Genomic DNA, 19,029 nt, shown 5'->3' with positions numbered 1-19,029 from the left:
CGGCGGCGCTGTCCACTCCACCGCCCCCGCCCTCTCCAGCCGCCGCCTCACTCCGCCCCCGGGCCGGACGTTCGGGCCTCCCGCCTCCTGCGAGCTGGTGTCCGTGCGCCGGCCTTGCCGCGCCCGAAGAGACCAGCTGCCGGCCGCGCCGTGCCACGCCACGCCGGTGCCCGAGCGGGAAGCCCAGGCTGCGCGCGTCCAGCCGCCGCGCGGAGAGCGCCCGGAGGAGGGAGCCGGCAGGCGGACAGCGGCTGCGGGGCGGCCGGGGAGCATGCCCACCCAACCCTGCTGAATGGCGCCTTCCCTGAGACCCCTCGCCCGGCCGCGGCCGCCAGGGATGCTGCTCGGCGCGCTCCTGCTATTTCCCTCCTGCGCTCCCCCGGCCGCGCGCTGCGGGCCGGCGCCAGCCGTCCACTCTCGCCCCTTTCTCCTCGCGCCATTGTCCGCGCTCCGGCCGCGTACTCGCCTTCGGGGCCAGCCTGGGCTCCGCGCAGGCCGTCCTCTAGCCGGGGCCGCCGCGGCCGCACGTGGCTTTATTTATATTGTTTCCTTAGTGGCAGCCTCGCGGCGCAGGGGGCGCCGCGTTTCCGCGCGGCTTCCCCTGTTTGCAGTGGGGGCTTCCCCACGTTTTAGGGCGGGGGAGAGAATAGGTGAACTCAGCGCCCAGGTCAGACCCCTAAGTGCCCCCACTTTCCCGGATCCGGATCGAACTAGGAGGAGACGGGAGGGGTGGAATTGGAAAGAGAAGAGGAGTGCAAGTTTTGTGGCCCATTTGTGCTCCGGAGGGAAGGGAGAAGGGTCCCGAAGCTGAAAAAGAAGGTATCTAAGTAGGGTTTATTTCTAACAGCTAGGGATTTGGGGGCAGGGCCTGAGATATGTGCGAATCTGAAGAGCCCTCCAAACTCCAGGTTAGCCTTGAGCAAACTTGGATGAACTAATTTTTCTCTTTTGACGTGTTGCTTTATTCTTAAAGAGTTAAAAATTGTAAAGTGGGTGCGGGGTGCGCGGGGAGAAGAGGTGTTAAGAATTGGTTGTTTTATTTGTTTACAGGTTACAAACCCCAGACTTTCGTGGGTTTTTTGTTTTGTTTGTTTGTTTCCTGGAGGAGTTAGTTTTCTATTAGCAAGAGAAAAGGATCAAAGTCAGATGTGACTCGGAAACACAATGGGGGCCTTCCGGAGTGGTCCTCGCTGCGCGGGGCTACTAGGGTCGCTCGTGTCGCCCTGGGCGTCCATTAGGAGAAGTCGGCAGCCAGGGCGTGGGAGCGTGACTAGTGTGTGAGGTTTGGAGGGCCTGCCTTGATGAGAAACAGAGATCAGTCCCGGGGATTGGTACTCATGAATTCAAGACAATCAGAAGGAAGATGAAATGCCCTCCGCCCCTAAACCCCTCATACTCTACTCGGCCCCAATCAATATGCAAGACTTAAGCTAACCTTTGCGCTAAATGCAGGAGGTGACAGGGTATTAGTTGGTCATCGGATGCTTTTTTCCTGACGGGGACCCGGGACGATGTGTATGCCTAGCATAAAGCCTTTACTCTGCTCTGATAAAAATGTGTATTGGTTGATTAAGCAATCTCCTATCCCTGTTAGACAGTAAGGACCAATTAGTCACACATTTTTTTCCAACAGTTGGTAGTTCTAAAAAAAATGAAATAGAAGTTTCCTAATCCGATCACCCACTGAGTACAAGCAGCAAGAGTTAGCAACTTTTCAAAGTCAAATGTTTGTCTTTTAAATACCTACCATACTCTGCAGAAATCAAGTAAATGGGTCTCTTTCAGGGAGCAGAGACGAGAGTCCTTGCTATAAAAGGGCAGATATAAAAGTGCAAACTTGTCATCTGTCACAAAAGATAAACGCACTTCCCAAAGGAGTAGGTACCAGGGGTTTCAAAAACTCTTCAAGGGACAAGGAAATAAACTTGCTTGTTCACAGAGTCCGAATTTTGCTAATGATTTCTTGTAAAATTAGACTTTTACGACTTACTCTGTTCAAGATCTTTTTGACAAGCTTGTAAAAGTAAGCAAACAGCTTGTGCTCAAGAGTTTTCCCGATGATTTTGAAACTCTAGCAAGGTACTTGAGGACAGAATTCTTAAAAGGGGTAAAAGTTATTGAAATCTTCCCTATGCTTTTTAGTATAAGATGTTGTAAAAAGATTTCTCTGATTTGTTGAGAAGGTTAGCTGAAACTTAGATTGGTTTATTAAGGTGTTTGTAAGTTAACTAATATGGTTTGTTAAACTTTGTCTCATTACACTCTGAATATGTGTTTTACAATTGTGTGTTAAGAAATGATTTTACACTTATAATTCTGGGTATGCCTTTCCCCCCTTTTCCTTGTAGGAGTATGGTGCTTTAGCGAACTGTTTTTTATCAAAGAGCCACAGGATATAACTGTCACAAGAAAGGACCCAGTCGTTTTAGATTGCCAGGCTCATGGAGAAGTTCCTATTAAGGTCACTTGGTTGAAAAATGGAGCAAAAGTGTCTGAAAATAAGCGGATCCAGTTTCTGTCCAATGGCTCTTTATACATCAGTGAGGTGGAAGGCAAGCGAGGAGAGCAGTCTGATGAAGGATTTTATCAGTGCTTGGCCATGAACAAACATGGAGCCATTCTTAGTCAAAAAGCTCATCTGACCTTATCAAGTAAGTGTTTAAGTTCTTGGTTGTTGGACGTTTTTCACTGCTGCATTTGGATGATTTCTCAATTCATTGGCATGCTAACCTGGAAAATCACACAAACATTAAGAATTTTCCTGGAGACAGTAGTTGATGCTAACTAAGGCATGCAGAAAAATCTGAGGAAAAAAATATCTAAATTCGAATGAGTGATTTAGAACAGAAGTCCCATTAGGTTTAGAACACCAAAACCTGTAGAGGTAGCTTTGTATAAATTTGTTTCAAACTGTGAAAAAAGTTGGATGAAAAGTTTGACCAACACAACAAAAGTTGTTCTAAAATCTCATTTTTGTAAATTAATAATTAAAATTTGAAAATCACAAGCAACTTTTTCTGCTTTGTAGATGGCCCTTAAGTGCTAAATCTTTCGTATAGCCCAAGCTTCCATTTCTCTGACTGCTTTAAGATCACCCATGTTGCTTTTTAATTGATAGAGAGGGCATTGGTCAGTAACTCCCAAGCCTTTGAAGTATTGGAAGGCTTTTCCTGCTGGGAGAGAAAGAGATTAAGGCCATTTCCATATTATGCCTAATGGACTTAAACCAGATCTGCCCACTTTTTTCCAGTTGTCATAAAGTTTGCTGTCTAATGATTTCCTTTGTATTAACAACCCAGTCAGATCAACCATTTGTCCAAGTGACCCACTGCTTGGTGGTTGCCCTGGTAACTGTTGAGTGTAAACAGGGGCCTAGGATAGTTAGAGAACTCCTTGTTTTCATTGAGGCTTTCCACCTCTTCAGGTGATCAAATACCCCCGCACTCAAGATTACAAAAGACAATGTAAATCTTAAGACAAAACAAAACACAGCACAACTGTATTTTAAAAATAGTTTTACAGGCATCCTAGCTACAAGCTTTTGTTAATCCACAAAAGCTAGATTTTGCACTATATCTACAAATTGATCATTTACAAGATGAACAATAGGAGAAGGGAGCTCTTGAGATAACGCCATAATCTTTAAGAAATAGTTTCTTCAGGGTCTCCATAGTTAAAATTCAGCTATTGGTGGGGGTTTCTTAGGTGACTTTATTGTAACAGTCCATGGCCATATTCATGCCATCCTCATTTCAGTAATATATTTTATTTGTACAATAATAATTAATAGTGGAAAATAAATTGCAAGCAGAGATATTTTTATATTGAAAAATGTCAGAAAAGTAGAGGTTTCCAATTCTAGTCCCCCTTTCCCAGAATAGTATAAACCTGAGAGAATGTCTGATAAACTCCTTTTTTTTTTGCTGTGATCATTGGCCAATAATCATCTTTTTGTGTTGTTGTTGAGTAGTGGTTTTTCAGTACAGTATTGTTTTCAGGATAGTGTGCTTTTTATGCTTATGTCCTGTTCATTTAATTTTTGTCTAATGTAAAATTGTTCTATAGAGTTGTAATTTTTCTACCTTTTTGGGTTTGTGGAATATTGTGTTTTCATATCCAGGAACTGTAACTTGTATTACCTTGCCAGAGAGGAGAGGGGCAGGATGGAAAGGTGGAGGGGGGCAGATGGGCTTTGAAAGATGAAGCATTTGTCATGACCACACGGTATTTCCAGGACCTCCTTAGAAGCCTGACAATTCTAAGGCACTCAGAAATACTTTGAAAATACACAGAGCTTTCAGTTTTCATAAATAAAGTCTGAACAGTATTAACATAGTAATAGTGAAACAATGTTAATATTGGCTTTTTGAGTAGCGTTGGATTTTGTATCTTTATAAAAATTATTAATGACAAATATTTTATTAGATGTGAATCATTTTGAAGGCTTTTGTGGTGAAGTATTCATATTTTAAGTATCAAAAACTTTCCAGTTAAACCATGTAGAACATTGCTTTGCTGTTAAATATCAACTGTAGTATGTTAGTTATAGGAACCACACTTTTCATATGCACACATTTGGAGGTGCTTTGCTAGGAAATTGCATTCAGTGTTGTAGATTTAAAATAAGAAATGCATAGTGGGTTTAGATTTTTCTTTAGAAATGAAATTTCTTAGAGATTTGAAATTCACCAAGTTAGTTCTGATATCTGAGAAGCAATGTCCAATGACATTGTCGTCTCAGATGACTTTATCCTGTGTTCATGGTAAGATGTTATACGAATTAAACAGGAAGAGAATAGGCATTAAGTGGACATTCTGTTTTTGTGGGGTTTTTTTAAAAGGTTGGTTCTCTCCTAGTTAGTGAAAGCAGCAGGGTGCAAGTATGTTCTTTTTATTTTCTGGTCAAGGATTTTGTCAGCAAGCATATCTTTTAGTTCTGAAGTGTAATAAGTAGATCTGCACCTGGAAATCTAAAACTTTAATCTGTGCAAGTTTTAGATTTTTAACGCAGGCAATCAAGTCTTGGTTTCTAAATTTAGGAACTAGAAGCTGAAAGTTGCACTCTAGGCAAGAATTCCATTATTCATGTGTAAATTAGGAATTCACAGGGTTAAAAGGTTAGAAACTGGCCAGGATGAGGTTTACCCTTGTGATAAAGAGCAGATGACCCTCATTCATTGGCCGAAGCTTTCATGTAGCTCTTCTGCAAAGTTAGTTATTGCCATGAATTGTTCTTGAGGAATGCAGAAATTCAAATGTGAACAGGCCTTTCCTTAAGTGTCACTATGGAGCCTTATCTCCCAGGCACATCAGAGCTGGCTGTGGGGACAAGGTTCCTCCCCAAAGGCCTGGAGGCTTTGCTTTCCTGTTGTTCATCCAAGCACAAAAGGATTTGTCTAACTTAGTTTTTCTAAGGCATCCCATTTTTAAAGGAAAGTATAGGGTTAAAGTAATATTTAGTTTTTTTAAAAAGTTAATCCTTTTTATTGATAGCCATTTTAGCCATTTTACATTTTCATGTAATGGAATAGAAAAGGGAGTAATGTGAGAGGCTCTTTTTCTAGTTGTATACAATAGTAAGAACAGAATATTAAACCATTTCCCATAAATTTCAGTATTTTTAACTGAGAATCAAATTTTCACTTTCATAGGTGCTAAGTCTTCACTACATAAATAATCTAATTTAAATATTTTAGGAGTGAGAAGTAATCTGTGACATCTTGACATTTCTTGCATTCTAATTGTTGAAGTAAGATAAATTTCATAGGAAAGCATTAGTGTGGTAAAATGGTCTCATATTTCAACAAGTTTAAATTAAGATGAGACATTTGAGAGAAGTAAAGGAGGAGGCAGGTTGTGTTCTGTGATGTGTAGAAGACTGGCCAGTAAGCTAGTGATTGAACAGGAAGCTGGTTGTTTATTTCCTTTCCATAAAAGGTGGAAATTGAAGTCTTAGGATAGAGGGAAAGAGAACATAAAGCTGGCTTATATTTGTTGGGTTTTTCAGGACTGTTTGCTTGGGTGCAAAATAATTTTTTAAATGAGCATTTGTAGCTGGAAGACCATAGGAATTATTATAACTTTATGATGGATTTTTTTCTCCAAAATTTTGAGATTAGTTTTAGCATCCATAAAATTGTTTTTTGGGGGGTGTCTATTTCTGTAATTTTATGTAGCAGTAGTTGTTTCCTGTAAAAGGATGTAGGTGGTTTTCCATGAATAAAATGTTTATTACTTCAGTTTAAGTTGAGATGAAACTTGAAGTTTTTTGATGAGATTAATGAAAAACTGTTCTGTGAGTGTGGTTCCTAGCTTAAAGAGTAGTACATAAATTATAGCTCAAAGCTGATCTTGAAATGTGAAGTTAAAATATATTGAAAACATTTAGAGTCATGTTTGAAAGAAAAGAGGGTGGGTGGTATATTGAAAAGAGAAAGGTAAGAGCTATGAGACTATTAGCCTAGATTTTGAATTTTATTAATGATCCTGGACCCAAGATGGGCAAGAGTTTGCTTCATTGTCACTTTTTATTGAGATTTGTAAATGCTGTAAAGGACATTGTCTCTTACCTGTGTGCATGTTCACTTCAAATCAAGCTGTTAACAGTTACTTGCCCTAACTTAAGAGTGCTAACACAAAAGTAAAAGTTGTTTGATTTTGGAAAAATGAGACAGATTGAGATATTTAGAGAGACCAATCTGCCAACATTGTAGATAAGGTTCAGATGGTGCTTTCTGGGTCTAAGAAAAATCATCTTTAAAGAGAAGGGGGTATGGTTCAAAAGTACATATTTAAATTAAAAATTTACTAGCTTAAAATTGCATAAGTTAAATCAGGGAAGTAAAAGCACATGTAGTTCTACAGGCTCATTTACAATGATACTTGGTTCTTAAAGTCTGTCTACCTAAAAGGTTTATCAGGTACCTGGTGATCTCTGGGTAATGGAACCAGTTTTTCCCACTTTGCACTTGATTAGTGAGGATCATTTCTCGTCTGCAGAAACCTGTAACGCTATCTCACTGTTTTTCAAAGTTGTTGGATTTTTTATTTTTCAATGAAGCAGGGTCCACTGAGGGGTAGAATTATAATTTGCTTTAAGATGTATAAATGTGTTTGTTTATTTTATTTTTGTCCAGCTTCTTAATGGAATTTTGAAAGGGCATTTGGTATGGCCCTCTTGTGTCAACTAGCTCTGATTATTCTAAAGAAAGGCCCTAACTCTCAGCACTTGTTTGCCCAGGCATTTGTTGTCATTGCTCCTGAATTTAACAGCTGGGCCTATTGATGAAGTCCAGAGCAGTTTAAAAGAATAGCAGAAAACAAATCTCTTAAGCAGGGTGTTAGGTTGAAGGAGTATTTCAATTAATAAGTACATGCATTTGAGGTTACTTTTTTGAAAACCCTAATATTCTTGACTACAATTTTGAGAGATGATTTTTATTTCTCCTAGGCAGAGGTGCTCAGTTAGGGTTGATTACTTTCAGCTTTTAAACTGGCAATTACTATTTTTTTTAATGGGGATTTTATTTTTCTTTAATTTTTAAATTTTTAATTTACTTTTGGCTGTGTTGGGTCTCTGTTGCTGCATGCGGGCTTTCTCTAGTTGCCGCGAGCAGGGGCTACTCTTCGTTGAGGTGCACGGGCTTCTCATTGTGGTGGCTTCTCTTGTTGTGGAGCACGGGCTCTAGGAGTGTGCCGGCTTCAGTATCTGTGGCTCACGGGCTCTAGAGCACAGGCTCAGTAGTTGTGGCGCACGGGCTTAGTTGCTCCATGGCATGTGGGATCTTCCCGGACCAGGGCTCGAACCCGTGTCCCCTGCATTGGCAGGAGGATTCTTATCCACTGTGCCACCAGGGAAGCCCGGCAATTACTATTAATATGAAAATAATAATGTTAAGTCAGGCATTTTGCTGAGGATTATAGTTGAATTTTTAAAACAGCACTGATTATTGATATGTTTTAAGAGAAATTCTAAAAGTTGTACCCCAAATAAAGTTTTTGTTGTCAGTCAGGGCTATTTTATTTTTTAATTTATTTTAAAAATATATTAATTTATTTCTTTGGTTGTGCCAAGTCTTAGTTGCAGCACGTGGGATCTCTTAGTCGCGGCATGTGGGATCTTAGTTCCCTGACCAGGGATGGAACCTTGGCTCCCTGCATTGGGAGCACAAAGTCTTAATCACCGGACCACCAGGGAAGTCCCAGTCAGGGCTGTTTTAGTACTTCTGAGAGTTATAGTGTTCAGACTCTTTATTAAAACATTTTTAAAACTCTCATTTGGTAAAAAATCTTGGTAAATGAGAGGAGGAAGAAGATATGGTTGTAATCATTGAAGCAGTATTGGAAGTCGTCCTAACATGGTAATCTGCACAGAGCAAATTCACAGTCAACAGTTGACAATGATGTACAAAAAAGGTAAAAATGTTCCAAATTACCTTCTGCAGCTATAATTCTGAAGCCAAGTGAACTGCTTTAGGGATATGTATTGCAGAGGATAAAGGTGTCATCCTCACAAAGATCTCTGACACTAATCTGACAAATACTTTCCTGACTTTTACATTCCTTGGTTTTTTTTCTTTTTTTAACCTCTGGTTCTCAGAAACTGCTTTTGATGAGCTTTAAAAGCCAAATTCTTATAGACTGAGCAGAAGGCGTGAATTTAAAATGTTTGGGTTTTTTTTTTTTAAGTTTCTGGAGGGTTTGCCTTTTTCTTGTGTTCGTATATATATATTTTACAGCTTTAGCGTTTGTAGTGGCTAGATTAATCAAGTAACTGTTGGAGAATGCAATCATTGTTCAGGGTCCTGGTTTCAAACTTGTATCCTCATTGGATTTGTTGTTAGGACTGATGGAAAGAAAATTTTTGCTTTATGAAACTGTAGTAAATCCCTGTGTAGAACAGTGTGACAGTTTTTTTTAATGATATTGCTTTATATAGACTACTTTCTCTAAATAAATCATATTCCTTTGGAATAATCCTCCAAAATGACCTTTTTATTGTTTTGTAGTCTTTTTGGTACTACTCAGAATGGATCTTCCACTCCACCAACATTTACCAAATAAGTAAATAAAAAAATAAATTTCTTTTTTTTTTTTTTTTTCAGCTGTGGATTACATTTCTCAGGGTTTCTCAGCCTTGGGGCAATTGACATTTTAGACTAGGTAATTGTTCATTGCAGAGGCTGACTTTTGCAATGTAGGATGTGTAGCAGCATCTCTGGCCTCTATACACCAGATGCCAATAGCGCCCCTTCCTAGTTGTGGCGACCAAAGAATGTGTTTTGGGAGGCAAAATCGCCCCTGATTGAGAACCACTGATGTTTCTGAGAGTAGTGCAAAAGTTCTTTCCAAGTGTCACTAGGCTATTAGTATTTTAACTGTTTCTGTGTTAACTTGATATTCAACTTTTTTTGGTTTTAGCAGTGTTAAATTTATTGATTGGAGACGACTTACTATTTTTAGGTACTGTCAAGGAAGCTTGATAAAGAAATGTATTTGGATTGTTGTTTGTCTAATTTGGAGTGATGCCTTTCCATCCCTTTTCACACATAGTACATTGAAAACTGCTACTAAGAGTTTACCCTTCTGTAGGTTCATTCATTTTGATTTCAATATTTCAGATCTTTTTGGGGGGATATCTAGTCTAAGAGTAAATGTAAATTTCATTTAACTGTGTTTACATAGCACCTTTTTTTTCTTGATGTGATGGACACCATAGTTGAAGAGATATGAAAAATCTCCATGTGTGGTTAATGTTAGAGAACATCTTTTGTGATGCTCTGCATGGTGAGAAGTAAAACTGTTTGAGATTAACAGCCCAGAGAATAACATTTGCTGTGTGGTACGTTTTTCATTGGGTGAATGGTTAACAGAAATCTTTTCAGCTAATTCAGTGGTACCATAGACTTATTTTGGGCAGAAGCAATTTCACTTCTGCAGATAATGATGTAAAGATGGTAGCATCTTGTGAGGGCATCAAGGGGTGACAGAAAGGAAAAGAATTAGACACTAAAGTATATTAACTAATACATAGAAAGTCACAGGCAAGTTGAGTGGTTATTATTGAAATATTTGTTTTAGATTACTTAGTAGTAGTGGGCAGGGACTTCATAGTTTTTATCTTTCCCAGGATATCACTCTATGTGTGTGCTTCCGTTTTGATTAAGCTGTTTATGCTAGTAAAAGTTATGATTGTTGCTACATGCAGTTAGTCACCGGTAGAGGCCAGTAGCCACTGGTGGCTCAAGTGGGCAAGTTGAGATAGATGAAGGAGGAAGCAGAATATTTTAATGAGTGATTCTAGTGCTGAGCAAGTCTGGCTAAACGTTTTTGGCACCATGTGTTCTATGCCAGAAACGTTACTTGGAGTAGAACAAATCATCAGTTAGTTCAAAATAGAAGAGAAGAATGCACATTTTCATTATATTTGAGGAAAATAGTGTTTGAGTCAAAACAGAATTTTAATATTCTTGAGTGCTTATTTTCCTGTCCTTGTAGTCATTTCATAAAGAAATTATGAAGTTGACAATTTCCAACAGCTGGTAAATACTCTTCATGCTGCTAAATTTTTACTGAGTTGCTGGGAGGGGTGAGGTGGGAAAGCAGAAAGAATGACAAAAAGGCAGAAGAGCCAAGCATTAGTGCCTTTTCCATTGTTGGTGACTTATGTGACTTTAGACAAATCACTTAATCATTCTCATCCTTGTCAGATCCTTGTCTTATCTGTAAAAATAGGTACCTGGGGGGAAAAAAGGGAGGGGTGGATATTGAGCAACACAGTGCCCTTAGTTTTTTAATTCTGTTATTGTAATTCTAAGTAAATGGCCAATAAATTATATTTTTTGTAAGGCTGAGTCCAATCACATTGCAAGAGAACCATTTAAGTCATTGAGAAAAAATGTTTAAAAGCTAGTCAGTTATTTAACTTGGTACTTTTAAGGATTCATACTCTTGCAGTGGACCTTAGGAAGATCTGCTTTTGGAGATGGGGAGGCCTTAAACCAATACTGATAATTTGAACTAGTACTATTTTTAAGAGTCTAGAAAAATAAATTACTTTGTCTGGGATTGGACAATTCAGAATAGTTGTGCTGCTTTGAAGGTTGGCGTAGTGTAGGAGAGGTATAACTTTACGAATATGTATCTGGTTCTGCTAATAATTAATAGTGTATTCTAATGTTTATTGACTCGGTGTTTAAAAAAATAGTGCTGGTTTCATCTTAAGAGAGTTTTGCTAATGTTATTAGTGTTTCAATAGAAATAGATTATACTGGCTTCCCCACTACGACCGCCAATTCCTGTTAAGAATGATAAGGTTTAATTTTTCCTCCAGCTTTCAAACTGAATTAGCTTGAGTCCCTCTGATTGGATTTAAAGTAATTTTGATTAAAGTACTGACCTCAAACTGGACACATAACAAGAAAAAAATGCTTTGATGTTGGTATTGCATTTTGGTATTTTTTTTTAAAAGGGAGTTCACAAATTTTCTTAGATAATTTTATCAGCTAAATGTGTTCACTGTTTTCTTAATAAAAAGAATTCACTTTTTGTATATTTAAGAAAGCCATATTTTCATGCTCTGACTTAGTAATACTTGTAACGTAATTTTAACTGAGGGACCAACTTCAGTAAAGCAATAAGATTACCAAAAGTTTCACCAAAAGCATTATGAATGTTATCCCAGTGATGGAATATTTCTTCAAAGCCTATAAGTATCTTTACCTGGATGATTTACCACATTTTTAGAAATCTGTGATAATTAATACTTGAAAGAAAGTACACAGATAGAAGAAACTTTGTGAAATTTAAGTTTAATTTTCAGTCTACCAGTTGTCAACTTGGAAGCGCTGATATTTAGGGAGAAAGTTTTACCGCTTAGCACAAGGTACAGTGAGAAATTATAAGTGGATCCACAGTTGGTCAGTAGAAAGGTGATAATTTTCTTACCATACTAGAATCAACTCCACCATTCTTTTTATTTTTTTAATTGAGATATAGTTAATGTACAATATTATGTAACTTACAGGTGAACAACATAGTGATTCACAAATTTTAAAAGTTATACTCCATTTATAATTATTATAAAATATTGCCTATATTCCCTGTGTTTACAATATATCCTTGTAGCTTATTTAATTTATACTTAGTAGTTTGTACCTCTTGCTCCCTTACCCCTATTTTACCACTCCCTGCTTCCCTCTCCCCACTGGTAACCACGAGTTCTCTATATCTGTAACACTGTTTCTTTTTGTTATATTCACTAGTTTTTTGTAGTTTTTAGATTCCACAAATAAATGATGTCGTATAGTATTTATCTTTCTCTGACTTATTTCACTTAGCATAATATTCTCCAAGTCCATCCATGTTGTTGCAAATGGCAAAATTTCATTCTTTTTTATGGATGAGTAGAATTGTACGTATATGTATACCACATGTTCTTTATCCATTCATCTGTCGATAGACACTTAGGTTGCCTCCATATCTTGGCTATTGTAAATAATGCTGCTATGAATGTTAGGGTACATCATGTATCTTTTTGAATTAGTGTTTTGGTTTCTTTTGGGAGGGACATATATACCCAGGAGTGGAATTGCTGGGTCATACGGTTTTTAGTATTTTGAGAAACCTCCATACTGTTTTCTGTAGTGGCTGCACCAATTTATATTCCCACCAGTAGTGTACAACAGTGCCCTTTTCTCCACATCATCACCAACATTGTTATTTTTGTTCTTTTTGATGATAGCCATTCTGACAGGTGTGTGGTGATAGCTCATTGTGGTTTTAATTTGCATTTCTCTGATGACTAACAATATTGATGATCTTTTCATGTGCCTGTTAGCCATCTGTATGTCTTCTTTGGAATAATGTCTATTCAGGTCTTTTGCCAATTTTTTAATCAGGTTGGTTTTTTTGATGTTAAGTTGTATGAGCTGTTTATATATTTTGGATATTAACCCCTTATCAGTCATATCATTTGTAAATATTTTCTCCCATTCAGTAGGTTACCTTTTCATTTTGTCGATGGTTTCCTTTGCTGCTCAAAAGCTTTTAAGTTTAATTAGATCCCATTTGTTTATTTGTGCTTTTATTTCCTTTGCTTTAGGAGACAGATCCAAAAAAACACTGCTACAGTTTATGTCAGAGTGTTCTGCCTATGTTCTCCTCTAGGAGTTTTATGGTTTCCACTCTACCATTCTTTATTAGAACAGAAGGAAAGTGATTAATCAAAGTTTTTTCCTATTAGACAACTTTCCAAAGGGGATGACATTTTTAGAGAATAAAAGACAAAGAAAATACATTATTATTTTCTACTGATCTCCAAACTTTTAAAGACTTGTTTAGGTACTGGCTATGAACATTTTGAAGAGAGAACCTTAAGATCGGTAAAACTTATCCCATAGTCAGTGGAGAGTTCTTGCTTCCTAATTTGACTTGCAGTATCATTCTGCCTTTCTCTAACATGAGTAAAGAGCACAAGTTGTAGTCTTAGAAATTTCTATTTTGCAAATAATAAAGATGAAGCTGGAAGGAGTTAACTGCCTTATCCAAGGGCACAGCTGCTAGATCTGAGACCAGAGCTCAGGTTTGCTCATTCTTGTCATGAATTTGAAATGCTTAAATGAAGATTTTGTCCTGTGTATTGTGTGGAAGTGTGTCTTATTATATTCAAATATCTCTTCACACCCAGAATATAGAAAAGTGAATGGTAATGGGGTTGACCCTGAGGTTAAAGATACTTCTTACATTTCTTTTCTTTTTTTTTTTTTTTTTTTTGTGGTACGCGAGCCTCTCACTGTTTTGGCCTCTCCCATTGCGGAGCACAGGCTCCGGACGCGCAGGTTCAGCGGCCATGGCTCACGGGCCCAGCCGCTCCACGGCATGTGGGATCTTCCCGGACCGGGGCACGAACCCGTGTCCCCTGCATCAGCAGGCGGACTCTCAGCCACTGTGCCACCAGGGAAGCCCTACATTTCTTAATATTTATGTTAAAAATATTTTATCATTCTGAAACTTACCCTTTACTGTACTTATATAAGGTTTTGATGTTGTTTTTGTTGATGTAGTGAAAATCACTAATGTGTTTATATTTTTACTGGTCCTGTAACACTTCATGGAACTTCTTTTCTTGTGGATAACTTCAATGTGGGGAGATTGAGCTCTTGTCCCTTTAGAGGCTCAGTGTTTGTTGATACATCTGTCCAAATGGAAGTTTCATCTAAAGCAGTGATTTTCAGTGTGTCTTTGAAGAACCTCCGATGGAGTGAGACTCTTTTGTAATTAAAAGGTTGGTTTTTTGTTTTTTTCTTTTAATGAAAACTACTATTTATTTGTTTATTTGCTTGCTTGCTTGCCATGCTGCACAGTTTGCGGGATCTTAGTTCCCTGACCAGGGATCCAACTCAGGCCCTCAGCACTAAAAGGGCAGAGTTGTAACCACTGGGCCACCGGGAATTACCCAAAAGGTTGAGTTTTAAATAAATGGTTGAGCATGTGTCATTATTATCTTATGGGAAGAGGGGCATAGTGACAGCCTATATCTAGCTTGGAAATGGTTTTTATAACGACAGTTTTATTGAGATAGAATTCACATACCACAAAGTTCACCCTCTCAAAGTGTACAAGTCAGTAGGTTTTGTGCATCTGTCACCACTGTCTAATTCTAGATTATATCCATCACCCCAGAAAGAAACCCCACACCTCCCAACTCTCCCCTCTGCTATTCCCTGGAACCACTAATCCAGTTTTTGTCTCTGTAGATTTGCCTTTTCTGGATATATTATAAAAATGGAATCATACAGTATGTGGAATTTTGTGTCTGGCTTCTTTCACTTAGCATAATATTTTCAAGGTTCCTCCATGTTTTAGCATGTGTCAGTACTTCATTCCTTTTTGGGGGCTGAATGATATTCTGTTGTTTGATATACCATCTAGTCATCTGTTGATGGACACTTACTTGGGTTGTTTCCATCTTTAGGCTATTCTGAATAATTCTGCAATGAACATTGGCACATAAATATTTGTTTGAGTCCCTCTTTTCAGTTCTTTTGGGCGTATACATGGTAGTGGAATTGCTAGGTCATCTGATAATTCTACATTTAACCTTTTGAGGAGACACCAAACATCTTTTCATGTGCATATTGGCCATTTGTATATTTTCTTTGGAGAAATATCTATTCAAGTTTTTTGCCCATTAAAAAAAATTGGGTTGTTGATCATTGTGTTGTTGAGTTGTAGGAGTTCCTTATGTATTCCAGACAGTAAACCCTTATAAATTATATGATTTACAAATATTTTCTCCAATTCTGTATTTTTTTTCATTTCACTTTCTTGATAATATTCTTTGATGCACAAAAGTTTTTAATTTCGATGAGGTCCAGTTGATTTTTTCTATTGTTGCTTGTGCTTTTGGTGCTATATCTAAGAATCCATTACCACATCCAGTGGTAGGAGTCACACTTTTGCATATGGAAATCCAGTTGTCCTACCTCCACTTGTTGAAGAGAATGTTGATTCCCCATTGAATAAACTTGACATCCTTGTTGAAATCAATTTGCCATAGGTATATAGGGTGTGTTTCTAAACTCTAAATTCTGTTCCATTGGCCTATATGCCTGTCTTTATGCCAGTACCATGCTATTTTGATTATTGTAGCTTTGTAGTAAGTTTTTAAATCAAGAAATGTAAGTCATCCAACTTTGTTCTTCTTTCCTAAGACTGTTTTGGCTATTCATGGCTCTTTGCAATTCCATATGAATTTTAGGATTGGCTTTTCCATTTCTGTTGGGTTGGCCAAAAAGTTCCTTCTGTTTTTAAATAAAAATAAAAGACACATTTTTCATTTTCACCAAGAACTTTATTGAACAACATATTCACTGTTTTGTTCCACTACCTTCTGCCATTTTTCAGGCAACTTCGTAATTCCGTCTTCCCAAAACTTTTTATCTTTTTGAGCAAAGAACTGTTCCAGGTGGCTTTTACAGTCTTCCAGGGAATTGAAATTTTTCCCATTAAGAGAATTTTGTAAAGACGAAAATAAATGGGAATCTGAATGTGCAATGTCTGGTGAGTATGACAGATGAATCAGAACTTCCTAGCCAAGCTGTAACAATCTTTGCCTGGTCATCAAAGAAACATGCGGTCTTACATTATCCTGATGGAAAATTATACATTTTCTGTTGACTAACTCTGGACGCTTTTTGTCGAATGCTGCTTTCAGTTGGTCTGATTGGAAGCAGTACTTGTTGGAATTAATCATTTTGTTTTCTGAAAGGAGCTCATCATAGAGGACTCCCTTCCAATCCCACCATATACACAACATCACCTTCTTTGGATGAAGACCGGCCTTTGTTGTGGTTGGTGGTGATTCATTCGGTACGCGGGCCTCTCACTGTTGTGGCCTCTTCTGTTGCGGAGCACAGGCTCCGGACGCGCAGACTCAGCGGCCATGGCTCATGGGCCCAGCCGCTCTGCGGCATGTGGGATCTTCCCGGACTGGGACACGAACCCGTGTTCCCTGCATTGGCAGGCGGACTCTCAACCACTCTGCCACCAGGGAAGCCCTGGTAAGTCTTTTTTTAAATGCAAGCTGATATGACAGCTGTCACGTACAACCTAACAAAATTGTTTCGAATGAAGTTAAAGACAACTAAGTGCTACTAGAGCCATCTTTCAGAAAACAACTGAACAAACCTTTTGGCCTTCCCAATACATAAAAGAATGTGGCGTGTTGATATGGATTGCATTAAATATGTAGATTGCTTTGGGTAATATTGATATATTAACAATATGAAGTCTTCCAGTTCACAAACAGCATATCTTTCTGTTTATTTAGGTCTTTATTTTCTTTCAGCAATATTTCACAGTTTTCATTGTACAAATATTTCATCTTTTTGGTGAAATTTGTCACTATTTTATTCTTTCAGATGCTTTTGTAAATAGAACAGTTTATTATGGGTGTATATACACACAATGGCTTTATGTGTATCATAAAGCCATTGTGTCAATCTTGTATCCTGAAATTCTTCTGAATTGATTTATTAGCTTTAGTAGCTTTCTTACAGATTCTTTGGAGTCATATATATATATATACATATGTATATGTAAAATCATGTCATCTGTGAATGATACAGTTTTACTTATTTTTCTCCATTGGATGTCTTTTATATCTTTTTATTATCTAATTGCCCTGGCTAGAACTTCTATGTTGAATAACCTCTGTTTCCAGTTCTCAGAGCAGAAATATGGCTATTATTACTGCAAGGACTGCAGCATATGATGGGAAAATACTTATGTGAGGTACCTACAGGGTACCAACAAGGTTTACTTCAAGGAGTTTTGCAGAACTTGCAGAAGTCTTATAACCCTTACCAAGTGAAGAATATCACCTATCAAGTAAATCAGATGTTTGCATTTTGTGTCTGAATTCGGTGGCGGTAGAGAGTTTTAGTGTGTTTTCTTGAGTGTATTTTCTAAAAGAGGCTAGGTTCTCAATGACCTTAGGTTTTGACTGCTTTTTAGTAGGAGTTGTAGAAATAATACTCAACTAGGAAATGGGGCTTCAGTGAATGTTTCCTTCTGCCCTTGCAAATCTTGGTCTTATTAACCTCTTATTGAAACTTACCTCATGTGCATTATGGAAGAATATTTGCTTTACCTGCTATTCAGAGTCTACTGTAAATAAAAGAAGCAAACTGAAAAATAGACTACTTTTCTACCAAAAATGTGTGTTTGTGTGTGTGTGTATATGTGTGTGTATGTGTATGTGTATAAGAAGCTTTCTGTCTTTCACTATTGAGTGTGATGTTAGCTGTGGGGTTTTCATAAATGCCCTTTATCATGTTGAGAAAGTTCCCTTCTACTCCTAGGTTTCTGAATGTTTATTCATGAAAAGATGTTGGATTTTTTCACATGCCTTTTCTGTATCAGTTGAGATCATATAGGTTTTTTTCCTGTGTTCTGTTAATGTTATATATTACATTGATTAATTTTCTTCTATTGAACCACTTTTGTGTTAAGATAAATCCTACTTGGTCAGTACAGTCCTTTTAATATGATGTTGAATTCAATTTGCTAGTAGTTTGTTGAGATTCTGCATCTATATACATAAGGGTATTGGTCTGTAATTTTCTTTTCTTGTGATGTCTGCCTAGCTTTGGTATTAGAGTTGGCCTCATAGAATGAGTTACGAAGTATTCCTTTCTCTTCTGTGTTTTGGAAGAATTTGGGAAGGATTGGTGTTCATTTTAATTTAAATGTTTGGTAGAATTCACCAATGAAGCCATCTCGTCCTGAACTTTTATTTGTTGAGAGGTTTTTATTACTGATTCAGTCTCTTTGCTTAGTATAAGTCTGTTGTGATTTTTCGATTTCTGAGTCATTTAGGTAATTTGTATGTTTTTGGAATTTATCCATTTCATCTAAGTTATCTAATTTGTTGGTGTACAGTTATTTATAGTATTCTCTTATAATCTTTTTAAAAAATTTTTTGTAAGGTCGATAATAATGCTCCTGCTTTCATTTCTTATTTTATTTATTTATGTCTTCTCTCCTTTTTTTTTCTTTGTCAGTCTAACTAAAGATTTGTCAATTCTGTTCATCTTTTCAAAGAACCAATTTTTGGCTTTGTTGATATTGTGTGTGTGTGTGTGTGCGTGTGTATGTATGTGTGTGTGTGTATATATGTTTTGCTATCCTGTATTTCATTGATCTCTACTTCAATCTTTATTATTTTCCTCTTTATACTAGCTAGATTTAGTGTTTACTTTTTTTTCTATTTCGTCAAGGTATAGTTTAGGTTATTATTTTGAAAGCTTTCTTCTTTTTTAATGTACACATTTATAGGTGCATATCTCCCTCTGAGCACTGTCATAAATTTTGGTATGTTTTATTTTCATTTGTCTCAAAATACTTTCTTTTATTTTGGTAATTTCTTCCTTGACCCATTGGTTAAGAGTGTGTTGTTTAATTTCCACATATGTGTGTTTTCCAGTTTTCCTTCTGTGCTTTAACTTCTAGCTTCATTCCATCGTG

At 37.5% G+C, this 19,029-nt stretch overlaps 1 protein-coding gene across 1 annotated transcript in view; it reads left to right on the top strand.

Moving 5' to 3' along the window:
* Window positions 1–292: 292 nt before the first annotated feature.
* The window catches only part of PRTG (protogenin), a 122,447-nt gene continuing 103,710 nt past the window's right edge, over window positions 293–19,029 (top strand). Inside the window, exons 1-2 of the mRNA XM_024767815.1 lie at window positions 293–389; window positions 2,352–2,651. Coding sequence (XP_024623583.1) covers window positions 293–389; window positions 2,352–2,651 — 397 coding nt within the window. The remainder of the gene's footprint in view (window positions 390–2,351; window positions 2,652–19,029) is intronic.

This window comes from Neophocaena asiaeorientalis, unplaced genomic scaffold, assembly GCF_003031525.2.
Source record: "Neophocaena asiaeorientalis asiaeorientalis breed wild unplaced genomic scaffold, Neophocaena_asiaeorientalis_V1.1 scaffold71, whole genome shotgun sequence".
Lineage (NCBI taxonomy): Eukaryota > Metazoa > Chordata > Mammalia > Artiodactyla > Phocoenidae > Neophocaena > Neophocaena asiaeorientalis.
The sequence above is the reverse complement of the archived record's forward strand: the minus strand, read 5'-3'. Positions and strand labels throughout refer to the sequence as shown.